The 23,496-nt window shown below is 38.1% G+C and overlaps 1 protein-coding gene across 9 annotated transcripts in view; it reads left to right on the top strand.

Annotated features, from left to right (window-relative positions):
• RASA2 (RAS p21 protein activator 2) overlaps nucleotides 1–23,496 on the top strand; it is a 126,479-nt gene that overhangs the window by 14,425 nt on the left and 88,558 nt on the right. For 8 of the 9 annotated variants that reach the window (XM_061419903.1, XM_061419897.1, XM_061419917.1 and 5 more), the window contains 2 exons: nucleotides 11,729–11,846; nucleotides 17,522–17,625. In XM_061419903.1, the coding sequence (XP_061275887.1) occupies nucleotides 11,729–11,846; nucleotides 17,522–17,625 (222 nt within the window). Of the gene's footprint in view, nucleotides 1–11,728; nucleotides 11,847–16,880; nucleotides 17,027–17,521; nucleotides 17,626–23,496 lie in introns of those variants that run through there. The other variant, XM_061419962.1, reaches the window with a different exon arrangement.

The raw sequence follows: 23,496 nt of genomic DNA, 5'->3' as shown, positions 1-23,496 counted from the left end.
ATGTATCTATAACTAGATGGTATAATAGCGTTTTATTCTAAGCTTGTGTATACCGAAACTTATGTTTTTAAGTGTACATTTGATTCCTTCACTCCATTTTTTGGTTGAGTACATAAATGATAATGTTTGCATATTTTCATATCTTCCCCCCATCTAAAGTTCTAATCCTCTGCTTAGGTTGATACTCCAGTTATTAGAACATCATATCCTGAGTCTGGCCAAATTCTGGATTTTCCCTCTGCAGTATCTCTTCCATATTTCTTTTCCTCCATTTCCCCTTTGTTACCTTAGATTAGGCCCTGTAACTGTCAGTGGTTTTCCTGAAGCATAGATTTGATCACACGGAAACTTCTAGTGACTCTGTTGCTTGCTGAATGAAATTAAAACTCCTTGGCTTGACATCACAGGTTCTGTGCAGTGCCACCTTTCTTTTACAGCTGCATCCTTTCTACTCCCCTTTCATCTCTCTGCTTGAGTCAGTTAGTACTGTTAACTGCTTTCTTGAAGGTGCTCCTGCTGTTTCCACCTCCTGAACTTGTTCCTGTTATGCTTTACCCCTGCAGTGTTATCCCTCCGTCCCCAATTTCTCTATTTAAAAAAAATTGCTTGGAAGAAGTTATTACGAAGATTAAGTGACATACGTGTGAAGTCCCTAAAAAACATCATCTGTGTGTGTGTGTATAATGTAAATATTTGATAAATGGAAACTATTATTATGATTCAGCGTTCCTCCCACTGCAGGTAATCTTTTTCTTAGGATCATCTTGTCCAGGACCCTGGCCCTTTGCAGTTTCTCTTGGGAGTTATTCACATTCTGAACCTCTTATTTCTGTGTTTAAGGTATCCTTTGAAATAGACTGGAGATCCTACAGGATCTCTTAGGATAGTTTCAGAAAGGAATAGCTGTCTGTTCCTCTAGGCACTTCTCTGTTCAGAAAGACATGAATAGGAATGGAAAGACTAGGCTTTGGAATTTGATTTTTGTCAATTCACTGTACTGCCAGTGTAACTATGATTTTTTTTTTCAATTTATAAAGGAGAACAGTAATGCTTATGTCAAAGGTTGTTGTACCAACCAAGTGGGATATTTTAGAAAATGTTTAGTATTGTTTTGGAGCATGCAACTGCTTGAGAAATACTTGTCTTCTATTCTTACTTATCCCAGTAATGTCTCCCTCTAGGACGCAGAAACACACATGCAAACCTACAGATAAAATGCATGCACATAGTCCCTGCAAAACATCCACATAAACACGTATGTGCATACTTGCATTCATGCCCAGAAGCATATACACTGGAATCTCTCCCAGTACCCTGATATTTGGAATTCTAGATTTAGGTAAAATTATATGGTAGGATCTGGATTTATGCCCTTTGACCTTTGCATAGAATCACTGATCTTGTACACATAGAGTGGGCCATCTTTCTATTTCTGTTAATCTAGGTTATCAGTTTTGATTTCCAGTGGTATTTATCTTCTTGGTTTAAATTGTTTACTTTTTGCCAATGACTAAAAGCTATTTTCTGTAAAATACTTACTTGGCTTCCCTTTTTCTTCAGATATTTATGCAGAAGTTACCTTGTGGGTGGAGCCTTCCTTGGCACCCTTCCCTCTGCCATTTCATGTGGTACCTGTTCCTTCTTAATACTAACATACCATTTAATTTATTTATTATCTGTTCATCTTACTAGCTCAGTGTGGACACGGTTTTTGTGTGTTTTTCGCACTCATGTGTCCTTACTATCTTAGTAGGCACTCAGTAAATGAATGTGTGCATCTCAGGAGTGTTTTGTTTATTTTCAGTACACTGTCTCTGTTTTCGTACTATGGAGATTTTTAAATTTAGTGCTTTTGGTAACTATACAGGAGACATTTTCTTTTTAAACCTTTGGAGCAACTGACATGGATCAGCTTATATCAAACATATAAAAAGAAGTTTATTTGCAATTTTGTAACTTGTGATGTGATGTTAGAACCTCTTCTTTGCCCATGCTAAAGTTATAAACATACACATTAGTAGATATTTCATTATCTATTATAAGCTAAGCATGGTGCTAAGAATTGGTTCGGTGAGTTTATATTCAGTGAAGAGACATACAGCAGTCTCATTTGCTGGTTCCTTCTTAACTCGACTAACGCAAAATGATGGAGAACTCTGAGGCTCAGTCGTCAAATCTCTTCTCTTTTTTCCATATTTACTGTTCTTGTAATTGGATAGTCTTATGGTTTGAGAAATACTATGTAGTTGCTAATGATTCTCAGGTTCTATCTCTGGCCAGCACTTCCTTGCCTGCTGCACATCTGCACTTGGATATGTAAAGGCGTCTCAGACTTAGCACACTCTCTTTGCCAACAAGAAGCTCTTTGCTCTGGAAGTGGCATCTCTGTTCATCCAGCTGCTCTGGCTGAAACTCTTTAAGAAGTGATCCTTGACTCCCTTCCTCTTACACCCACATCCAAAATATCCGTAATCCTGTTGGCTTTGTCTTCAAATTATATGACCAGTTGGCCACTTCTTTGCATGCCAAGACTGCCTGTCTGGTCTAAGTTAACTGTAATCAAAATTATTACAGTAGCCTCCTGTCCAGCTTCCGGCTTCCACCTTTTACCTTCTGCCATGATTCTTTAGAACAAAGTAAGATCATGCCATTCTTCTGCCCATAATCCTTCAATAGCTTCCCATCTCATTCAGGAAAGCCTAAGACTTTCCATTGGCCACAAGACCCTATTTAACCTGCTTCCTTCCCCACTCCTATCTCATCTCTTACTGTTTCCTCCTCCTTCCTACCTTGTTTATTGTTTTACAGCCGTACTGGCTGCCTTGCTGTTCCTTCAGTATGCCAAATTATCCTCTGTCATGACCTTTGCATATTTTATTGTTTCTGCTTGTGTCTTTCCCTAGGTATCTGGGTGACTCATTCCCTCACTGACCTCCTTCAAATATCTCCTCGAATATCTCCATATAAAGGCCTTCCTCGTATAAAATAGCATTGCTGTCCTCCCTCTCTCTCCCCTCTGGGCGTGGCACTCCCTAAGTCTCTTACCTTTATTTTCTTCCATGGCAATAAATATTATATACTTGGTTAAGAGTTTATGATGTTTGTTTCCACTGTCTAGATTGTACAATGGTTCCATGTGGGCAAAGACCTATATTTTTTATTCATTGTTATATTCCCAGTATTTAGAAAGGTGCCTGGCATCCTGTAGGCACTTAATATGTTAAATGAAACAGAACAGGTGCAATACAATATGATCCTTATAGTAGAAGTACAGATACAATGCAGTAGGAAAGAGAGGAAAAGGTGACATGACTACCTAGGAGTTGAGGGAAGATTGTACAAAGATGCCTTAAGCAGAGCTTTGTGGGGGAAAAGATCAGGTGAGAGCATCTCATGCAGTGAAAATAGCGCTGTAAATGTCCAGAGGCATGAGAGAATACAGTGTTTTCAAGGAACTAAAAGTGCAGTACTGTGGAGCATAACTTGTGTGGTTATGATTAAATAGTAGATGGTGCCAGATCATGAAGCATTTTTATACCAGACTAAGGAGTTTTAGATTTTATCCTGCAAGGCGGGCAGTGGTAGGTAGTGTGCAACCACTGAAGGCTTGAGCAGGAGTGCTATGTAACGTATTTAAAAAAAGGAACTAGCAACAGTGTGAAGGATGGGGATCCAAGCTAAATATACCATTTTATTACATGCTGTGTATTTGATGTTATAAGGTTTCAATGATGCAGAGAAACAATTACTATCACATGAATGAACAGGCGGCTGTTTCATTTTATGGTTGAACAAAACCAGTGATGTGTCTGTCATATGAAGGTGTTCTTGGCATACTTGCAGCCCATCTGTGAGGGGGAAGAAACAAATGCCCGGTGGATAATTAGTTCATCTCTAAAACCCTTGCTTTAAGAGAGAATGTGTTTTTTTTTTTTTTTTTTTTTTTAATTTGGTTAACAATTAACGTTGTAAGGCATGTAGACTAGAAAAGCTCTTAAAGAGCTGTTGTTTAGTTGCTAAGCATGTCCTACTCTTTTGCGACCTCATTTACTGAATGTAGCCCACAAAACTCCTTCTGTCCATGGAATTTCCCAGGCAAGAATACTGGAGTGGGGTAACCATTTCCTTCTCTGGGGAATCTGCCCGACCAGGAATCAAACTGTCATCTCCTGCATTAGCAGGCCAGTTCTTTACCACTGAGCCACCAGGAAGCCCTCTTAAAGAGTACCAGTTATGAATTCAACAAGAAATGGTCTTATTACAGAGTAAAAGATGTTGTGCTTGAAGGCCAGGCTCCTTTCTTCATAGAGGAACAGTTGTTTTGTTAGTAATATGCCTCCTGATAATTGATTCTTTGTTGAAGGAAATAGCGACACTTCTAAATGTAATCAGATCTATACTGTTTGCTGTGGGGCCAATAATACATCTGCCTTTATAGGACAAGTTCCTACCTTTGTGTATGCACAAAATTTTTAAAATAAAGACTAAGCTAAAAACATCTCCTACTTTCATTCAAATGCAGGTAAAAATTATTTCCATTATTTCAGCTATCTTGCTCAAGTGTTGTATCTTAGCAATTTATTGAATGTCTTGAACACTTTAATCTTAATAGAGTTAAAATAGGATGTGTAAATTTAAGGATAAGATGGAGGTACACAAAGTAGTGCACATGGTTTACATATTGAGAATTTGGGAGTTCCAAATTCATGGAGACATGATATTGTATTATCAAGCATGTTTTAAAAATCACATTTTTTTTCAAACTTAAAACTTTTTATTTTGTATTAGGATATAGCTGATTAACAATGTTGTGGTAGTTTTAGGTGAACAGCAAAGGGGCTCAGACATACATACATATACACGTATCCATTCTCTCCTGAACCCCGCCTCCCATCCATGCCAGCACATAATAGATTATAGTTCCGTGTGCTATAAAATAGGTCCTTGTTGGTTATCCATTTTGAACATAGCAGTGTGTACATGACCTTCCCAAACCTCCCAGCTCTCCCTTCTCCCCGGGCAACCATAAGTTCATTTTCTAAGTCTGTGAGTCTCTTTCTGTTTTGTAAATAAGTTCATTTGTATCATTTCTTTTTAGATTCCAAATATAAGGGATGTCATACGATATTTCTCCTTTTCTTTCTGACTTACTTCACTCAGTATGACACTGTCTAGGCCCATCCATGTTGCTGCAAATGGCACTATTTCATTCTTTTTAATGGCTGAGTAATATTCCATTGTATATATGTACCACATCTTTTTTATCCATTCCTCTGTTGATGGCCATTTAGGTTACTTCCATGTCTTGTCTGTTGTAAACAGTGATGCAATGAACATTGGGATGAGTGTAACCTTTCGGATCGTGCTTTTGTCTGGATATATGCCCAGGAGTGGGATTGCATATGGTCATATGGCAGCTCTATTTTTAGTGTTTTAAGGAACCTCCGTACTGTTCTCCATAGTGGCTGTAGTAATTTACATTCCCACCAACAGTGTAGGAGAGTTTCCTTCTCTCCGCACCCTCTCTGGCATTTATTGTTTGTGGATTTTTTGCTGATAGCCATTCTGACTGGTGTGAGGTAATACCTCACACCAATTTGCACAAATCACATGCAAATATTTGATTTGCATTTCTCTAATAACTAGCAATATTGAGCAGCTTTGCATGTGCCTATTGTCCATTTGTATGTCCTCTTTGGAGAAATGTGTCTTCAGGATACTGTTAAGCATCATAAGCTGTTTGTAAATTTTGGAGACTAATTCCTTATCAGTCACATCTTTTGCACATATTTTCTCCCAGTCTGTGGGATGTCTTTTCGCTTTGTTTATTGTTGCCTTTGCTGTGCAAAAGCTTTTGAGCTTAAGTAGGTCCCATTTGTTTATTTTTGTTTTTATTTCCATTATTTTGGGAGATGGATTGAAAACGATGTTGCTGTGATTTATGTCAAATAGTATTCTGCCTATGTTTTTCTCAAGGAGTTTTATAGTGTCTGTGTAGGTCTTTAATCCATTTTGAGCTTATTTTTATGTATAGAGATAAGGAATTATTTAATTTCACTTTTTTACATTTGGCTGTCCAGTTTTCCCAGCACCATTTGTTGCAGAGACTGTCTTTCCAGCATTGGGTAGTCTTGCCTCCTTTGTCAGAGATTAATTGGCGGTAGGTGCATGGGCTTATTTCTGAGTTTTCTGTCCTGTTCCACTGATACATATTTCTATTTTTGTGCTAGTACATACTGTTTAAAAACCACATCTAAATGCTACAATAAGAAATGCAGAAGTGTTCTCTGAAAGCAGATAGTAACAACCATGCAGAGAGTCAGGCTGTATCCTTCTCCCGTTTCCAAGTTGACACTCACCTTTTGGGTGTGCTGTGCTGTTCAGCTCACTGTCTAATGGAACACAAAAGTCGTTGCAGTGAGATATTACTTTATAATTTCTGAGTCCATGTTTGATCCAGATAGCCACATCTATTAATAGCTGAAAGATTTACCAAGCTCTGATGACCAGTAATATGAAATGGGATTCTTAGATTTTTTAGAAAAGATAGAAAGGATAAGAAAAGAAGCTAGTCAGGATTAGGTTACAGAATCAACTCTAGCTAGTGTAAGCAGAAAGAGATTTAATAAATGATTTTAAGTGACTTATATAGAATTGTTGGAAAGACCGAAGGAACACACTTTAGTCAAACTTTTAAGTGCTCAGTTGCTTTAGTTGTGTCCGACTCTTTGCGACCCTAAGGACTGTAGCCCACCAGACTCCTCTGTCCATGGGACTCTCCAGGCAAGAATAGTGGAGTGGGTTGCCATTTCCTTCTCCAAGGGATCTTCCTAACCCAGGAATTGAACCCATATCTCTTACATCTCCTGATTGGCAAGTAGGTTCTTTACCATGAGCACCATCTGGGAAGCCCTTAAACTTTCAAAAATAATGTTCAAAAGCCACATTGCATCGGGGCCATGATGGGAGTTACCACCTCTTTTAGGATCAGAAAGGTGCCTGAAAAATTAGGAAATTGTAACTTTTAGCTGCTAGTCTTTAGAACCTTGTCACCTGGGCCATGATCAGAAGTCTGCCACTGTTAGGAAACGGCCGGCGACAAGTAAATGGTTGTCACTGCTGCTGGCTTGTGCTGCTGCCGTCATGCACACGACCTGTGTGACAGAATGGATGCTGTGTATCCTTCCTGATACCTGTGAAACCTGTGACTGGATACCAGGACTGCAGCAAGTGCTGCTATAGAAAACCTAGACATCTCCATGACAGTGCTTACTAGTAGAAGCAACCTAAATGCCACCTCCATTCTCTTTTGTCCTCCAAATTTCCAGAGAGCATCTAATTGATGGAATTTAAATCACAGCCACAACTCTAACTGCACGAGAGGCTGGGAAATGTAGTTTTTAGCTTTCTAGTCTCTGCAGTACAGGAAGTCATACTGACCCACCATATCTACCACAGATACAGACCCTGATTTTCCTGAAGGCCAACCATCGCCAAATAGGCTGCAGATAAATTGAGAAAGATTGCAAGTAATACCATGAAATAATGTTGAGAAGCTTGTAAGTTTGTATTTTAGTATATTTTTATTGTTTTATAATGAAACATTAAAAAAATAGCTGAAATTGGTTCTCCACCTGTATGATGAATTTAATGGTCTGTGTATGCCCAAAGTTTCCTGACATTATTACCACAGAGGTGGCTCAGTGGTAAAGAATCTGCTTGCCAATGTGGAAGTCGTGGGTTCAATCCCTGGGTCAGGAAGATCCCCTGGGGAAGGAAATGGCACCCCACTCTAGTATTCTTGCCTGGGAACTCCCGTGGACAGAGGAGCCTGGCAGGCTACCGTCCATGGAGTCACAAAGAGTTGGACCCAGCTGAGCAACTGAACACACACATCCACACGCACAGTATTATTAGCAGAGCTTCCCAGGTGGCTCAGTGGCAAAGAGTCAGACGTGATTTAGTGACTAAACAACAACAAATATTATTAGTGTTCTTGGGAGTTACAGTAAAGAAATAGGTTCAGAAGCCAAATTGCAGATTCAGGCTGTGAGTAGGAGGGGAAGAATTGGAGCAGAGATTATAGAATAAGTTTTCCAGATGCTTGCCTTTTAAGGAGCAGTAGTTTTTTGTTTGTTTATTTTTTGACCAGTGTACTTACTTATTTATATACAGTAATTTACTAGAACTAGTGAGGCCCTATGAAAATACCATATGCAGGACAGGTATCTTCTCAAGTTCCTCATTTCTTTTTGTGTAGCTTAATATAAAGAGTGTGCTCTTAAAATAATCTTTTTGTTTAGAGATGTATGGAGTGCAACATTATTTTTGTGAATTCTCTAACCTTTAGTTACTTCACTTTTGATCTTTTTAAATAATGTGGCAATTAATTATTTTGATTAATGCCAGTTAGTTACTGCTGCAGTTTGAAGGTACAGTTTAAAGACTCGAAAGTTGACTTAACCTATTAGCATGGTCGATTGGTGATCTAGCATTGATTAGATGATTTTACTTTATTTTGAACAGCAGTGACAGATATTCAAAGATTATGAACAACTTTTTTAGGAAGTGATGTTGAGTGCATTTTAAATTTAAATATTCTGTAGAATTTGAATTTTTCCTTATTCTAAGTAAATATCTAATAATGTCACTTTCATTGGATTCTGCAGAGAAAATAATCCCGTTTCCCTCTTAAAAAGGTGGGTGGCGGAATATGTGTACATTTATATAGTGTAGTTTCTCAAGTTGCGCTTGTGTGAATGAAATAGCAACATGTTCAAGGGCAATGATTTAGTATTCCAGATTCCCTCATTAGATATGGAGCATGTTTATTATGATTTTAATTCCAAATTTGTTTATATTGCAAGCCCTTTATGGTGACCTAGGTGGATTTTTCGCTAAAAAAAAAAAAAAAAAACCCTCAAACCCTCTGGATTGTACAGAGGGGAGGCAAAAAAGGAAAGACTTAAAGGAGAAAGTCGAAAATAATGAAAATGAAATTGTTGGGCAGTGTGCTAGAGTGAGAGAGAGGAAACGGGGATGAGAGAACACAGCAGAGGGATGAGCTGTGGATAATAAGGGCGGACATGTAATCTTCTGAGGAAGAGGAGACTAGATGGATACAAATTCAGATGTACAGTATTTTTGCCTTTTAGAAAACTAGTGAATTTGTAAAGGCCAACCCATATTGGGCAATTTAGGGGTCATTTAAAAGATTAGATTCCTTTATTTTGACTTGAAATGAATATGTTTATTTTGTGACATGGTAACTTGATTTTTTTTTCTAATCTCTCAGTGGTGAACTAAATAACAGTATCTTACTGGTGCTCTTCCATTGATTTTTCTAATTTTACTTTTAATTTTTAAGAAGTATGTTTTATTCAATAGTGGACTTACTCAGGACTTAAGCCGGAGAGACAGTCTCCCAGATGGCTCTGAGGGACTTCTCCCTGATTTTTCTAATTTTAATTAAAAAAAATCATTTGTGTATTGAGTTTTTCGCAGGTACTTAAGTTTCTGATAGACTTCTTTAAAGTAAATTGGTTCAAATGGCCTTTTGTTTTAAAGTTGGTAAGCAGAAAGAGACCTGGGTTTATCCAGCCCAGACTTTTTTGTCAGGAAAACTTGTTCTTCCCAGGTTTGTCTGAAGCCATTTGGCCACTTAGTACCAAAGGTAATATGGAAATACTTAGTTTCATGATTCTCCGGGAAATGCTCTTTCCCTAATGCCTACCACCTTTTTTCCTAATTTAGCGGGTGTCTGATTTCAGCACCCGCTTCTCACAAGAACTTCAAAACTAGACTTACTTGATTCTTTAATATTCATTCAGCACATATTTCTCAATAGTTGACAGTCACTATTTGAGATCCTGAAGATCAGTTAAGTTCTCAGGCCTTGAATGAGGTAGCTAAGAACTCCCTAAGAATGAGGGAATCAGATATAAAAATGAAGAGTTTCAGATAGTTGTAAATGCTATCAAGAAAAGAGAGAAATAGAATATAGTAGCAGGATTATTTTTGTAGATAGAATAGTATGGACGGGTTTCTCTGAGGAAGTGGCATTTGCACTGAGACCTAAATGAGAGGAAGAGACAGCCATATGAAGATGGGTTAGAGGACTCCAGACAGAGGTCCTAAGCTTGAACAAGTTTGACATGGTTGATGAATGGAGAGAGGGTGAACACTGGGGAGAGTGGGAGGAAAGAGGTCAAAGAGAGGACAGTTGAGTGGGGCTGGGTAGACCAGGGGAATTTAGAAATGGATTGACTTCTGTTCTCTGTTTAGTTGCTCAGAAAGAATCTCTGTCTGATTCTCTGTGACCCTGTCCACAAGATTTTTCAGGCAAGAATACTGGTGTAGGTTTCAGTTTCCTCCTCCAGGGCATCGTCCCAACCCAGGGAGCAAACCTGAGTCTCCTGAATTCCTGGTGGATTCTTTATCCTCTGAGCCATTGGGGAAGCCCCGGTGAAGTCAAATGGTATTGGAGTAGGGGAGTGATTGATCTGAATATTGTGTTTAAAAGATCACACTCCTTGATGAGTGAATTGTAGGATTATACTGATTAAGGCAAGGAGAAGTGATTTCATTTGGGATTTATTATGGAGTTCAGTGGATTTACTGATGGACTGGATGTGGGAGTGGGAAGTATGGGGAACAGGTGAGAGAAAAAGAGGAAGATGGTGGTAGACTGGGGAAAACAGTGGGTTTTAGGGGAGGAAATCAGATGGTTTGGGACTTAAAAAATTTGAGAACTCTACTGGATATTCGAAGAGGCAGTTGAATATTCACATCTAGTGTTGAGGAGGAGAAATCAGGCCTGGAAATGACCTCAGGCCTCTGAGAGGCATGGGCGTTAACACCATATACTGAAGGAATTTGCTTAGGGAAAGAAGAGAAGGTGGCCCAGAACTGAGCCCTGAGGCACTGCAACATTTATAGGTGAGCAGGGAAAGATGTCAGCAGAGGGCCAGTGATGTAGGAAGAAAACCAGAAATACTGTGTTATGGAAGCCAAGAAAAAATGAGTTTTAAGGAGAGATGTTAGCCTTCACTTACATTAAACAGTGCTGTCAGATCAGGTATGATGAGGACAGAGCAATGTCCTTGGGTTTGGCAATATGAAAGGCATTGGTGACCCTGCCTAGAGTAGCTTCATTGTCGTCATGGAGTTAAAAGCTGATTGGATGGAAGAATGAATGGAAGGTGTGGAATTAGAAACAGTGACTGTAGATGTTTGCTTTTGAGAAGTTTTGCTGTGAAAGGGAGTCTAGAAATGGAATGATGTCATGAGGGGGAGGTGGAATCAAAGGAGATTTTTTTCTTTTTTGTGCTGTTTTTACAATTGGGAAATACCAGAGTTTATTTATGACCTGATGGTAATGATCCAGTAGAGAGGACAGTTAGTGATACAGGAAAGAGGGATTAGTTGTGGAGGCAAGTCCTTGGGGTGGTGCCGGTGGGATGGGGTAAGAGCACAAGCTGGGGGCATTGCTCTTTCCTGGGACCAGGGATCCAGTGGTACAACATATCTCACGTGCCCCGTTACACACAGCTCCTCACCTCCGTCTCACCAGACTATTTTTGACCAAGTTTATTATCTTTCTGTAATCACTAATACTATTTTCTGTGCTATATCTTATATGTTCTTTTTCATTTAATGCATCCCATATAAGGTTTAGCATGAAGCAGCCAGTGATATTTAACACCAGTTTTAATTTTTGTGCCAACAGGTGAAGCGAAAAATTTATTGCCGTATCTTGGACCCAACAAGATGAGAGATTGTTTCTGCACCATAAATTTGGACCAGGAAGAAGTTTATCGTACCCAAGTTGTTGAAAAATCTTTAAGGTTTGTAAAAAATTAGTAAATTATCACTAATACGATATGTATTGAATGATAGCTTTTATATGTTTTCCTGACTGTTACCAAGAAGTCTTTCTTCATCTGAAACTTTTATTTTCCTTTTCGTTTCTGAATTTATTTTTAGAATTACAGAATCTGAGAGTTTGAAGGAGCCTTAATGTTCATTGAGCTGGACTAAATCCATTATGCTTAGTTCCTCCTGACAATTATTTTTGACAAGTCGTCATCTGGCATTTGCTTAATATTCCAGTGACCAAGGATTTCACTGCCTCCTAAGCAGCCTGTTAGGTCTTAGAACTATTCTGACTCTTAGATTTAGTTGATTAATGTCTATCAAAAGGAAAACCTACTGTATGCCAAGCACTTGCCAGGCGCTATATATTCATACATCCACGAGAACAAGATGGACACAGAACTTGCTTTCATGTGGCTTCTCATTGCCTCAGAAATGTGTCTTCCTTTTAATTGTTCCTAATTCTGTCCCTTGAATATATGGGGAACAAGTTTAATCCATCTTTCACATGATAGTCTTTGAAGTTTTTGAAAACAACCACCAATACCTCAGTTTTTTTCTCTAGGCTAAATTTTGCCCACTTATTTGAACTTTTCTCAAAGTACATCATAATTTTATTTCTCTTGAGAATAAATTACCCCTTAACGTTTATACAAGTCACTTAACTAAAGTAGTGCACTGTAAGGGAACGAGCTCTTAGGTAGATTTCTCATTTTTTGAAAGTGTAGTAGCACTGCAAGAGTATCAGTAAATTTTAATTCATAAAATTGAAATGTGCCACTCTTCCCTTTAATAACATCTGAGGATATAATTCTAGTGCAGAGCTGTGCTGGAGGGATACAGTCTTGTCCAGAGATAAAAGTTAAAATAAGGGAATCAGAAGTTGTTGGAATGAACATATGATGGATGAAATATTTAGTAGCCCAAGAAGATTTGAATATACTTCACATCTTTAATCATAAATCACCTGCCCTGTTTTATTAGAATTCTGTAATTCTTTATTAGAATTTACATAAATGATGAAACTGAGTCACCAAAAGACTGAACAATTTGCACACTTAATAAAGGAAGTTAGAAGCAAAACTGAGATTGGAACCTGAAACTGTTTGTTTCTAAATGTATGTTGATTACATATCACATAAAAATCAGTGATATATAAAACTAGTAATTTTCAATAAGTTGAATACTTGTTTTAGTTTTCTTCTACATAGCCTCGTAAATGAGAAACTAAAATTAGCTTACTTTTTGTTTTAAGCCCTTGCCTTGCCAGCTGTTTGTGTTGGGGAAAATGATAAAATCAATTATTCTTGCTGCTGCTTAGTTGCTCAGTCATGCCCAACTCTTTGCCACCCCATGGAATGTAGCCCACCAGGCTCCTCTGTCCATGGGGATTCTCCAAGGCAAGAGTACTGGAGTAGGTTGCCATGCCCTCCCCCAGGGTATCTTCCCAACCCAGGGATCGAACCCAGGTCTCCCACATTGCAGGTGGATTCTTCACTGACTGAGCCAGCAGGGAAGCTCAAGAATACTAGAGTGGGTAGCCTATCCCTTCGCCAGGGGATCTTCCTGACCCAGAAATCAAACCGGAGTCTCCAGCATTGCAGGCGGATTCTTTACCAGCTGAGCTACCTGTCCACCTTAAGTTATTTTTCTAGATTCATAGCCACTTGGAAGCTATTTTAAGGCTGTCAGTGGTTACCTTGCTGCTGCTGCTGCTGCTGCTAAGTCGCCTCAGTCGTATCCGACTTTGTGCCACCCCATAGACGGCAGCTGACCAGGCTCCCCCGTCCCTGGGATTCTCCAGGCAAGAACACTGGAGTGGGTTGCCATTTCCTTCTCCAGTGTGTGAAAGTGAAGTCACTCGGTCCTGTCTGATTCTTAGCGACCCCATGGACTGTAGCCCACCAGGCTCCTCCATCCATGGGATTTTCCAGGCAAGAGTACTGGAGTGGGGTGCCATTGCCTTCTCCAGTGGTTACCTTTGCTATGCTATGCTATGCTATGCTAAGTCACTTCAGTTGTGTCCGACTCTGTGCGACCCCATAGACAGCAGCCCACCAGGCTCCCCCGTCCCTGGGATTCTCCAGGCAAGCACACTGGAGTGGGTTGCCATCTCCTTCTCCAATGCATGAAAGTGAAAAGAGAAAATGAAGTCGCTCAGTCATGTCCGACTCTTCACGACCCCATGGACTGCAGCCCACCAGCCTCCTCCGTCCATGGGATTTTCCAGGCAAGAGTACTGGAGTGGGGTGCCATTGCCATCTCCGATGGTTACCTTAGGTCATTTCAATACAATTAGGCTAGATGTTTTTTGGATTCTAGGTGCCTCCTAGCATTCTTGCGGAACAGGGTGAAAGAATCTGTAGTATGAACCCTTGCTCACCGTGGTTTCATTTCAGTGTTTCTACTCTTCTGAATGTTGTGATAAGCTGTTAAGTCAAAAGACAGTAGATATCATTTAGATCTGTTATGGGTTCTGAATATTACAGTTTTTATAGAATTTTCATAGCAGGTAAGTAGGAGTCACATGTGGAATCCATAGCTCCTAAATCTCTGTCTCAATCCTTCTGAGAAGTAGGAGACCTATAAACAAACTAAGTAGCAATACTTCTTGTACCTTGTGCTTCTCTTCCCCCACCAGGAATTTCCTTGGGAGTGATATGCATAATCATGGGTCAGTGGTAACGGTAGAGTATAAGTCTTGTCATGGCTCCTCACCAACCTTGTTGAAAACTTTTCTCAAATGGATTGATTAGTTACCTTACTTATTTATAAAATAAAGATGTGGGCACCCAGATGTGGGGATTAGGTTGTTGAGATTGTGATGATACAGTGATACAGGTGACTTAGTGAATAATTTTCATCTTGTTCTTATTTGGCTTTAGAATGTGTTTTAAAAATAGTATTTGAGAGTGGATACATAATCAAATCAGATCAGATCAGTCGCTCAGTCGTGTCTGACTCTTTGCGACCCCATGAATCGCAGCACGCCAGGCCTCCCTGTTCATCACCAACTCCCGGAGTTCACTGAGACTCACGTCCATCAAGTCAGTGATGCCATCCAGCCATCTCATCCTCTGTCGTCCCCTTCTCCTCCTGCCCCCAGTCCCTCCCAGCAGCAGAGTCTTTTCCAATGAGTCAGCTCTTCGCATGAGGTGGCCAAAGTACTGGAGTTTCAGCTTTAGCATCATTCCTTCCAAAGAAGGAAATTCTCAGTTTTATCATTTTTTATAAAGTGACACAAAGGAGAAAACAATACCTACGCATCTTTGCCTAACAGTTGTTTTATATTAATTTCTATGTTGAGACTAATTCAGAAGACTATTTTGACAGACCAATTTTTAAAAGTTTATTTTGGTTACAATTTGAAGTGCAGTTGTAATGAATTTGAAGTGAAAAATATATTGACAGAAATTGACCAGGTTTTATAATAACTGAGAAGCTGAGTCAACTGTTTCCTGGATAGGGTCAGAAATGACTTCTTTAAGAGTCATTTGGGCTTCCCTGATAGCTCAGCTGGTAAAGAATCCGCCTGCAATGCCAGAGAATCCAGTTTGATTCATGGGTTGGGAAGATCCCCTGGGGGAGGGCATGGCAACCCACTCCAGTATTCTTATCTGGAGAATCCCTACGGACAGAGGAGCCTGGAGGGCTACAGTCCACGGGGTGGCAAAGAGTCGGACACGACTGAGCGACTAAGCACAGCACAGCACAAGAGACATTTAGTTTGCATTTCATCTTCTTTTTAAGTTGTGACATCCTGAAGAGATTGTAAGTTATGGTGACATTTTAAAAATATCTTTTTAATTCTTTAAACATTACCAGGAAAGAGGTACTCTTGATAAAGGATGTTGACTAGTGTTTCAGAGATTCATGTCTTAGTAGGAGAATTTAAATATCAAAATAGCATTCTTACAGTGAACTTAGAAAAGCTGTTTCGTAGGAGAAAATCTTAGCAATTTGGGGGAAGGCAAAGATTTCTTTACTTAGGTGCCAAAAGCATCAGTCATAAAAGAGGAGAAATAATAAATTGGATTTTGTCAAAATCAGAGCCTTCTGCCCTTTAACAGATACTGTCAAGAAAATGAAATGGCAGGCCACACCTGCTAGAAATGTTCTGACAAAAGACTTGTGTCCAGAATTTATTAAAACAAAAAACAAAAAAACCTGATGAGAAAACAGACAAACCTTTTAAAACCTGTGGTGGAGACTCCAACAGTTCCTAAAATAAGATATACAAATGGGCAACAAGCACATGAAAAGATATTCAACATCCTTATTCATAAGGGAAATATAGTTTGTATATTTTTGTCTCCATACAGTCTTGAACATAATGTGTCATGATAGAAATCAGATCACTGGTTCCCGTGACAGTATGGAGGGAATGAGTACACATGGGAACTTTCTAGGGAGATGGAAGTGTTCTTTATCTTGATTAGGGTAGAGATTACACAGGTGTAAGCATTTATCATGTCATTCACTGGAATAGCTAGTTTTTTTCAAAATCACTTTTAACTGATGTATAGTTGAGTTATAATGTTGTAGAGTAGCTAATTTAAAAAAACTTCCCGTAGCAAAAGTTGACAATGATGTGGAACAGCTGGAGCTGTCACACATTGCTGGTAGGAGTGTAAAATAGTATAGCCACATCGGAAACAGTCTGACAGTTTCTCATAAATTAAAAACTCACCTACCTTTTAACTCAGCAATTCTATTTTTAGTTACCTCACCAAAAGAACTGAAAGCATTCAAGAGTTTTATAAAAATGTTCATAGCCGCTGTATTTTTGATAGCCTGAACTGGAAACAACTCAGATAACATCACTAGGAGAATAGACTGTGGAATATTCAACAGTCAGTATTCAACAATTCAATATTTTATTGTCCCAACAATTAGAAGAAATGAACTAAAGATATACGCAGCAAAATGGAAAAAAATCTCATAGGTATTAAACTGAGTGAAAGAAGCTGGATGCAAGTGTACATATTATTTGATTCCATTTATAGGAAATCTTACAATAGATCTTTAATGACGGAAGTCAGATCACTGGTTGCCTGTGGCACGTATGATGGAGTAACTGCAGAGAAACAACAGGAAACTTTGTGGGGAGTTAGAATGTTCCTATATTTTGATTGGGATGGATGCTACACAGGTTTGTAAATTTATCACAAGTCAGTAACCTCTGTACTTTAAGTTACATGTTATATGATTTGTACCTCAATAAAGCTGATTAAAAATAACCTAATTCAGTTTTTAAAAATATGTTTTAAATAACATTTTACATAACCATATTCATTTTAGGTATTATATATTATTGTGATTTACATATTTTTGAGATAATGGTGTGAATGACACTGTCCTCAGCTCTCAACTGTGTCCACTTTAAGGTGAGCATGACCTCAGGCAGTTACTGGATCTTCTGTCCATAGGACTCCAGAAAATCTTCCGAGCCCAACCTGGCAGTCAAGGTCCTTTCAGAAATTCAGCTTAGTTTGTACAGGCTTAATTGAAACTTAGTATAGAGAATTATTTTGGAATTCTTGATGTTTTTCTTTATGGTTTAATCTGTAATTTTATTTTATTGAAAATAAAATACGAGGACACTGTCGAGTTTAAATTTAATGAGCTTTCCCTCTTTTCTCTCTAGCCCGTTTTTCAGTGAAGAATTTTATTTTGAGATTCCAAGAACTTTCCAGTATTTGTCTTTCTATGTTTATGATAAGAATGTTTTACAAAGAGACCTTCGTATAGGTATGTACCATTCATAATTATCTTTTAATCACAACATTGGTGTTTATATTCATTCTTTTTCTAAGTATAAAGTATTGAAAACAACAGAATAATATACTCTCAAACTTCTAATCCTTCCCTCTAGACTTCATGTTCATTTGCGGATCTGATTTTTAATTTGTATGCTCAACTTGGGCGACACTTTGTCAGGGAATTGACATGACCATTTTCCCCTCTAGTCATGGTGCCATATATTTCTGTAGTGCCTGATGGGCCCCTTTTCTGTAGTATTCATTATATTTGTTCATCAGTTTGTTGTTTAATGTCTAGATGTTCTAGTTGAATATATATATTTATGAAGGCAGAGACTGTCACTCCCAGAGTGCCTTAAATTTGGTGAATGATCAGTACAAGAATCGTTGAATGATTCAAAGAATGTTTTTATACAAAGATTACAGTATTTGATCCCTACCAAAGAACAGCTGTTTTTGAAGTTTTTCTAATAGAAGTAATAATTCACTTTAATCTGATCACATGTTTTCTCTCTGGCTGTATTGGTGACCAGTAACTCTGTTTCTTAAATAATTTCCTGAGGTATGATCTGTGAGCATCAACTTGGACAAAGCTAACTGACCACATATGTGTCACATTTATGGCTTTTGCACCACTGTCTTTGAATAACAGATAGAGGTCTTTCACTTACATGCATTAGTCTCCGTTTTTAGTGTCCTGAGTTTCATCATCTCCATCTCTCCTTTCCAGTTTCAAATATACTCATCACCTGCAGTTTAAATGATTAAGCTTTATTTAACTTTGACCTCTTGACTACCATCTAATTTGCTTCTGCTTTTACTGTTGAACTCCTGAACAAGTGATTTATATCTTTCTGCTTACTACTTATTTCTTTCTAATTCACTGTAATCTGACTTCATTTTTGAAGTTTACCAAAGTCATTTAAAAATACCTTTTTAAAAACAGTAATATTTTCTCTTAATTCTAAAATTATTACATGTTTTAAGGGACTGGTAATGATTCTGCCTAAGAATAGCTACGGTTAATGCTTTGTGTCTTCTCATTCTTTACTTCATGCATTTATATTATTATACTGTATTGTTTATTCAGCTGTTTTTTCCTCTTTCACTTAATTCACATTCCTTCAAACATGACATGGGCATAATCATTTCACTGTACCTTGGAAATTATCATTGAAAATTTGTTGTTCTTGGATATTACTGAAAAATTTTTTTCTGACTTGATCAGTGAAAGTAATATTTGATTTTTTTAAACCTGTATTTTCTGATTACTAGTGAATTTGAGGAATTTTTATATGTTTATTGGTCTTTTACATTTTTCTTCTGTGAATTAGTTCTTTTGCTTATTTTTCTTTTGGGTGGAATTTTATTTATTCTTCTGCCTCCATATTTGATAAATCCATTAACTTTTGTCAACTATATGCATATCAAATACTTTTCTTCTGTCGCAGAAGGCATTTCATAGTTTTCAGTCCTCATCTGCCTCTGTGTCACATTAAACTCTTCGGATTGCTTATTCAACTTGTTGAAAGCCAAGGAAAAGGCAGTTTAATATTATTGTATTTTCCTAATTATCTTCCTTCTGACTTCTGCTTTACTTATATGTAGACTTTTCTCTGTCCAGCAAACCCTTAATTATGGATCATCCCAAGGCTACATCCTTAAACACTTGTCTATGTGGTGTACAAAAGGTGGGAATATTAAGGTGAATAAATTTCAAGTTGCTCCCAGGTTATCTGGCTGATTAATACTAATATATTTAATAGGGTCTGTGCTGGAGGTCAGAGAAGGCAATGGCACCCCACTCCAGTACTCTTGCCTGGAGAATCTCATGGACGGAGGAGCCTGGAAGGCTGCAGTCTATGGGGTCGCTGAGGGTCAGACAGGACTGAGCGACTTCACTTTCACTTTTCACTTTCATGCATTGGAGAAGGAAATGGTACCCCATTCCATTGTTCTTGCCTGGAGAATCCCAGGGATGGGGGAGCCTGGTGGGCTGCCGTCTATGGGGTTGCGCAGAGTCGGACACGACTGAAGTGACCTAGCAGTGCTGGAGGTAGGAACAAAGTAGTTGGGAGCGTAGAGGAAAGAAGAGTTAATTTTGTTTGGTGAAGAATTAACAGAGACTACCTAGGTAGGAAAAGAAAGAAGTTTCAAGATAATAGGGATTAGCAGAAGCACAGAAGAAAAGGTGAGTCGTATTTGTGGTGTATCTGCTGATATATGTAAATTACTTAGGCCAAGGTTGGTAGAAGGTGAATCTGGGAATGTAAATTGGAGCAAGTTGTGATGGACACTTAAAGCCTTGCTAAGGAATTTGGACTTCACTCTGTAGACAATTTAACCTTTTAAGAATCGGGAACCTTTTAAAAATTATGTATAACTGTATATATGAATATACTTGTGTATTTTAACAACTTCCTATGGTCTGAACAATAATAAACTCAGTGTCCATAGATAACATATTTAAAATGTGTATACATATATATAACTATATATACACATATTTTTAAAGTATGAACAATCTGGTTTAAATATATCATGTATGGTTTATGTTTTAGAATAGAGAGAGATAAGAGGCAAGGAGGCCATCAAGGAGGCTGTTATCAGATGAGATGAATAGGGCAGTGGCAGTGGAAATGCAGATGAGGGAATGTCCTTCACAGGAATAGCTTCACATGGGATTTAGGGACTGAGGAGATAAAGGGGGGATATAAGAAAGGAAAGAGTTAAAAATAAGCTTGTTTTAATTGCTGTCATTAACTGAGATAAAGAGCATTCAGGATGAGAAAGGGAGAGGATGACTTTGGTTACAAACAGGTTAAACTTGCATTACCTGGGGAGCATCTTGGTGGACATGTTTGTTGATTGTTGGAAACACAGACCTGAAGCTCACAGAAAAGATCTGAATTTGATGTTTGGAGATGTGATATTGAGAATCATTAGCATTATGTGAAACTTGAAGCCTCTGTTGGAATGAATGAAATTGCCCTAGGAGCACTTCTGGAGGCTTAACAGGGGAAATGAGGCCTTAGTGAAGATTGATGAAGTGTATCAGGAAGATTGGAAGAGAGAGAGGAGGGAAAGCAAGGAGATCTCTTAATGGGAAAACAAGATTTGATAGAGGCTTTTGGTGATTATTAGCAACACGAGAGAGTGTGTATCTTTAATTGACTACTCTGACTTTTTAAGAAAATGTTTTGTAATTTTCATCATCTATTTACTCATAGTCATCATATAGTATTTGTTGAAAAGGCCTTTAGTTGAGGTTTATAATTATTTCCAAACATTGCTTGTTTTGTTTTTTAATTTTTAGAGTAAAAATCAGTCCTTCATGGAGTGGTATCAGAAGGTCATAACTTGTTGTAGGAACTGTAAAAAAAAAAAAAATCTTTACTAAATGTAGAAATTTTTGTTTTTTCTTTTATTAAAGTAAAGTACATATGTAGCCTTTAAAATTGGAAGGTAATCTTGATATTTTCACTTATTTTACAAGTCTTTGCCCAGTTGTAGGCTAAATAGTACCATAGCATTTTCTGGGAATTAAATTTGAGCTAGAATTGAGAGAACCATCTTTTAAACTTAAGAAGATCTAAAAACGTGTACTGGTTGGATAGCTTTAAGAACTTGTTTGTTTTTTATTTTTAATTGTTTGATAATACATGGAGAACTTTTCTGGTGGTCCAGTACTTGAGAACCTGCCTGCCATAGCAGGGGACATGGGTTCCATCCCTGGTCCTGGGAGATCCCACGTGCCTCAGAGCAGCTAAGCACGTGTGCCTCAGCTGCTGAGCCCACAGACTCTAAAGCCTGTGCTCCAGCTCCACAACAGAAGCCAGTGCACTGAGACGCCTGTGCTCTATTTAATTAAAAAAAAGAAACTGGCATCTAAACCCTGATTAGATGTTATTTTGAGATACTAGTCTGCCATCTTCTCAGTTTGCCGCCTTTCCGAATAAGTTGTTATTCCTTTAAAAAAAAAAAAGAATATTTTTCTTTTTGTAAAAGAAAATTTTTAGTTATAATATTACAGACAATTAATTTTGGTCACTGACCCCCCCCAGCCGTCCCCTTCCTGGAAGTGATAACTGTTATTAATATGAGGCATAATTTTTTGTATTAGAAACCTTTATATGCCAGAACAGTTAGGATGAAAACTGATTATAGATTAATTGAAAACTTGAGACCGAGGAACCATGTTAGAAAAATATAGGAAATTGTAAAAGTAAGGCTTTGAAAGTCTTTCATTGTGTGATGTGTTGTCCTATGATATAGTGTCTTCTTCCCTTAAAAAGGGAGAAAAGAAGAGAAAAACTTTTTGTTAACAAAAAATTCCATTTCCAGTAAGGATCCTAGTAATATTAAACATATACATTTTACCTTCTAATGTATATTTTCTAATTATTTTAGTTTTCAGAGGGATCTAGGCTCCAACAATTGAACCATGGTAGACTGGTTAACTTGTATTTCTTACCTCTTGATTCAGAATGTTGTAAGAGAATTTCACTAGGATATCAGAGACCTGAATTCCATTTATGACTCTATCACTCACTGGCTTTGTGACCTTAAGCAAGTCACTGTACCTTCATAGCCTTGTTCACCTATAAAATGAGGTTGGGTTTAAGACAGCTAATGTGTTTTTCAACATTAGAATTGTCATTTCTGCTGGCACTTACTTAGCTCTTAGGTCAAACCTACTGTTTAAATAGCTTAAGGCTACACTTCTGTGTCTGTTTGCATAGGAACTGTATCAGTTATCTATTGCTACATAACAAATCACCCTAATACTTAGTGGCTTAATTTAGCAATCCTGTATTTGCTCATGGTCCTGCAGGTCATCAGTTTGGGCCAAGCTCAGTGGGTGGTTCTTCTGCTGGTCTTCCCTGGAGTCACTAATATGCAGTTACTTGGGAAATTGACTGGGCTGAGTGATCTGATCCATGTGTCTGATGGCTGGTGCTGGCCATGTGCTCCCCCTCCACATAATGTTGAGGGCAAGTCCTACTGCAGATGTTTATTAAGACTACTTGCATTTACATTTGCTGGTATCCATTGGCAAAAGTAAGTGGCATAGCCAAACTCAGAGTCAGTGCTGGAGGAGACGACACAGTGGCATAGACAGGGAAGTATGATTTTTTGAAAGCCATTACTAATATACTAGTCTGCCACAGAAACCAAAAGGAATCATCTAAACCCTGTACACTAAGGTTCCTAAGTGTTGCCATTGACTGAGTTGCTGTTATTGATGCTGCCAGAATCTGTTTAGTCCTCTGGTTCTTTTTCATCTTGTATAGGCAGTCACACTTATCCCTACATTTATCTACCGTTTCATCATTTCTACTAGTAATCAAGTAGGAACAAGGCCATCAGGATGTTGCCAGTTGGTGATCTGTATCAGGATGAAATTTCTAAGAATATGTTGTATCTAAAAACGGGGCCCTAGTAGAACAGAGTTTTTACAGATGGTAAGAAAATGCTGCCTAGAAGTGGTACTGGAAAGCTAAGAATATTTATATATTTTTTTACTTAGAGACCAACAAGGATGGTTTCTGTGTCCACAGTTCCTTCATTTCTTTTTGTATTTCCTCTCCTTGTCTGATTTTAAGAAACTGATACAGCATCTGGTATATAAATGTGTGTATATGTGGTCTAAACTTTTTCTGTGTATGAGTTTGTCAGTATAGTGGGGAAATGAAATAGTACCTTTAAATAATGTGTTTTGTATTTGGTTCCTGTGTTGACTGGTTAATTATTTTTATTTTTTTGAGTTTTAGAGCCAAGCAAATGTTTAATCAAAAGTTCTATTCCTAAGAGATATTTCCCAGTTTAGGCAACTGTTGAAATGACTACTCCATGATTT

Source organism: Bos javanicus, chromosome 1 (assembly GCF_032452875.1).
Source record: "Bos javanicus breed banteng chromosome 1, ARS-OSU_banteng_1.0, whole genome shotgun sequence".
In the NCBI taxonomy this organism is placed as follows: domain Eukaryota; kingdom Metazoa; phylum Chordata; class Mammalia; order Artiodactyla; family Bovidae; genus Bos; species Bos javanicus.
This window is presented reverse-complemented; position numbering and strand designations above follow the sequence as displayed.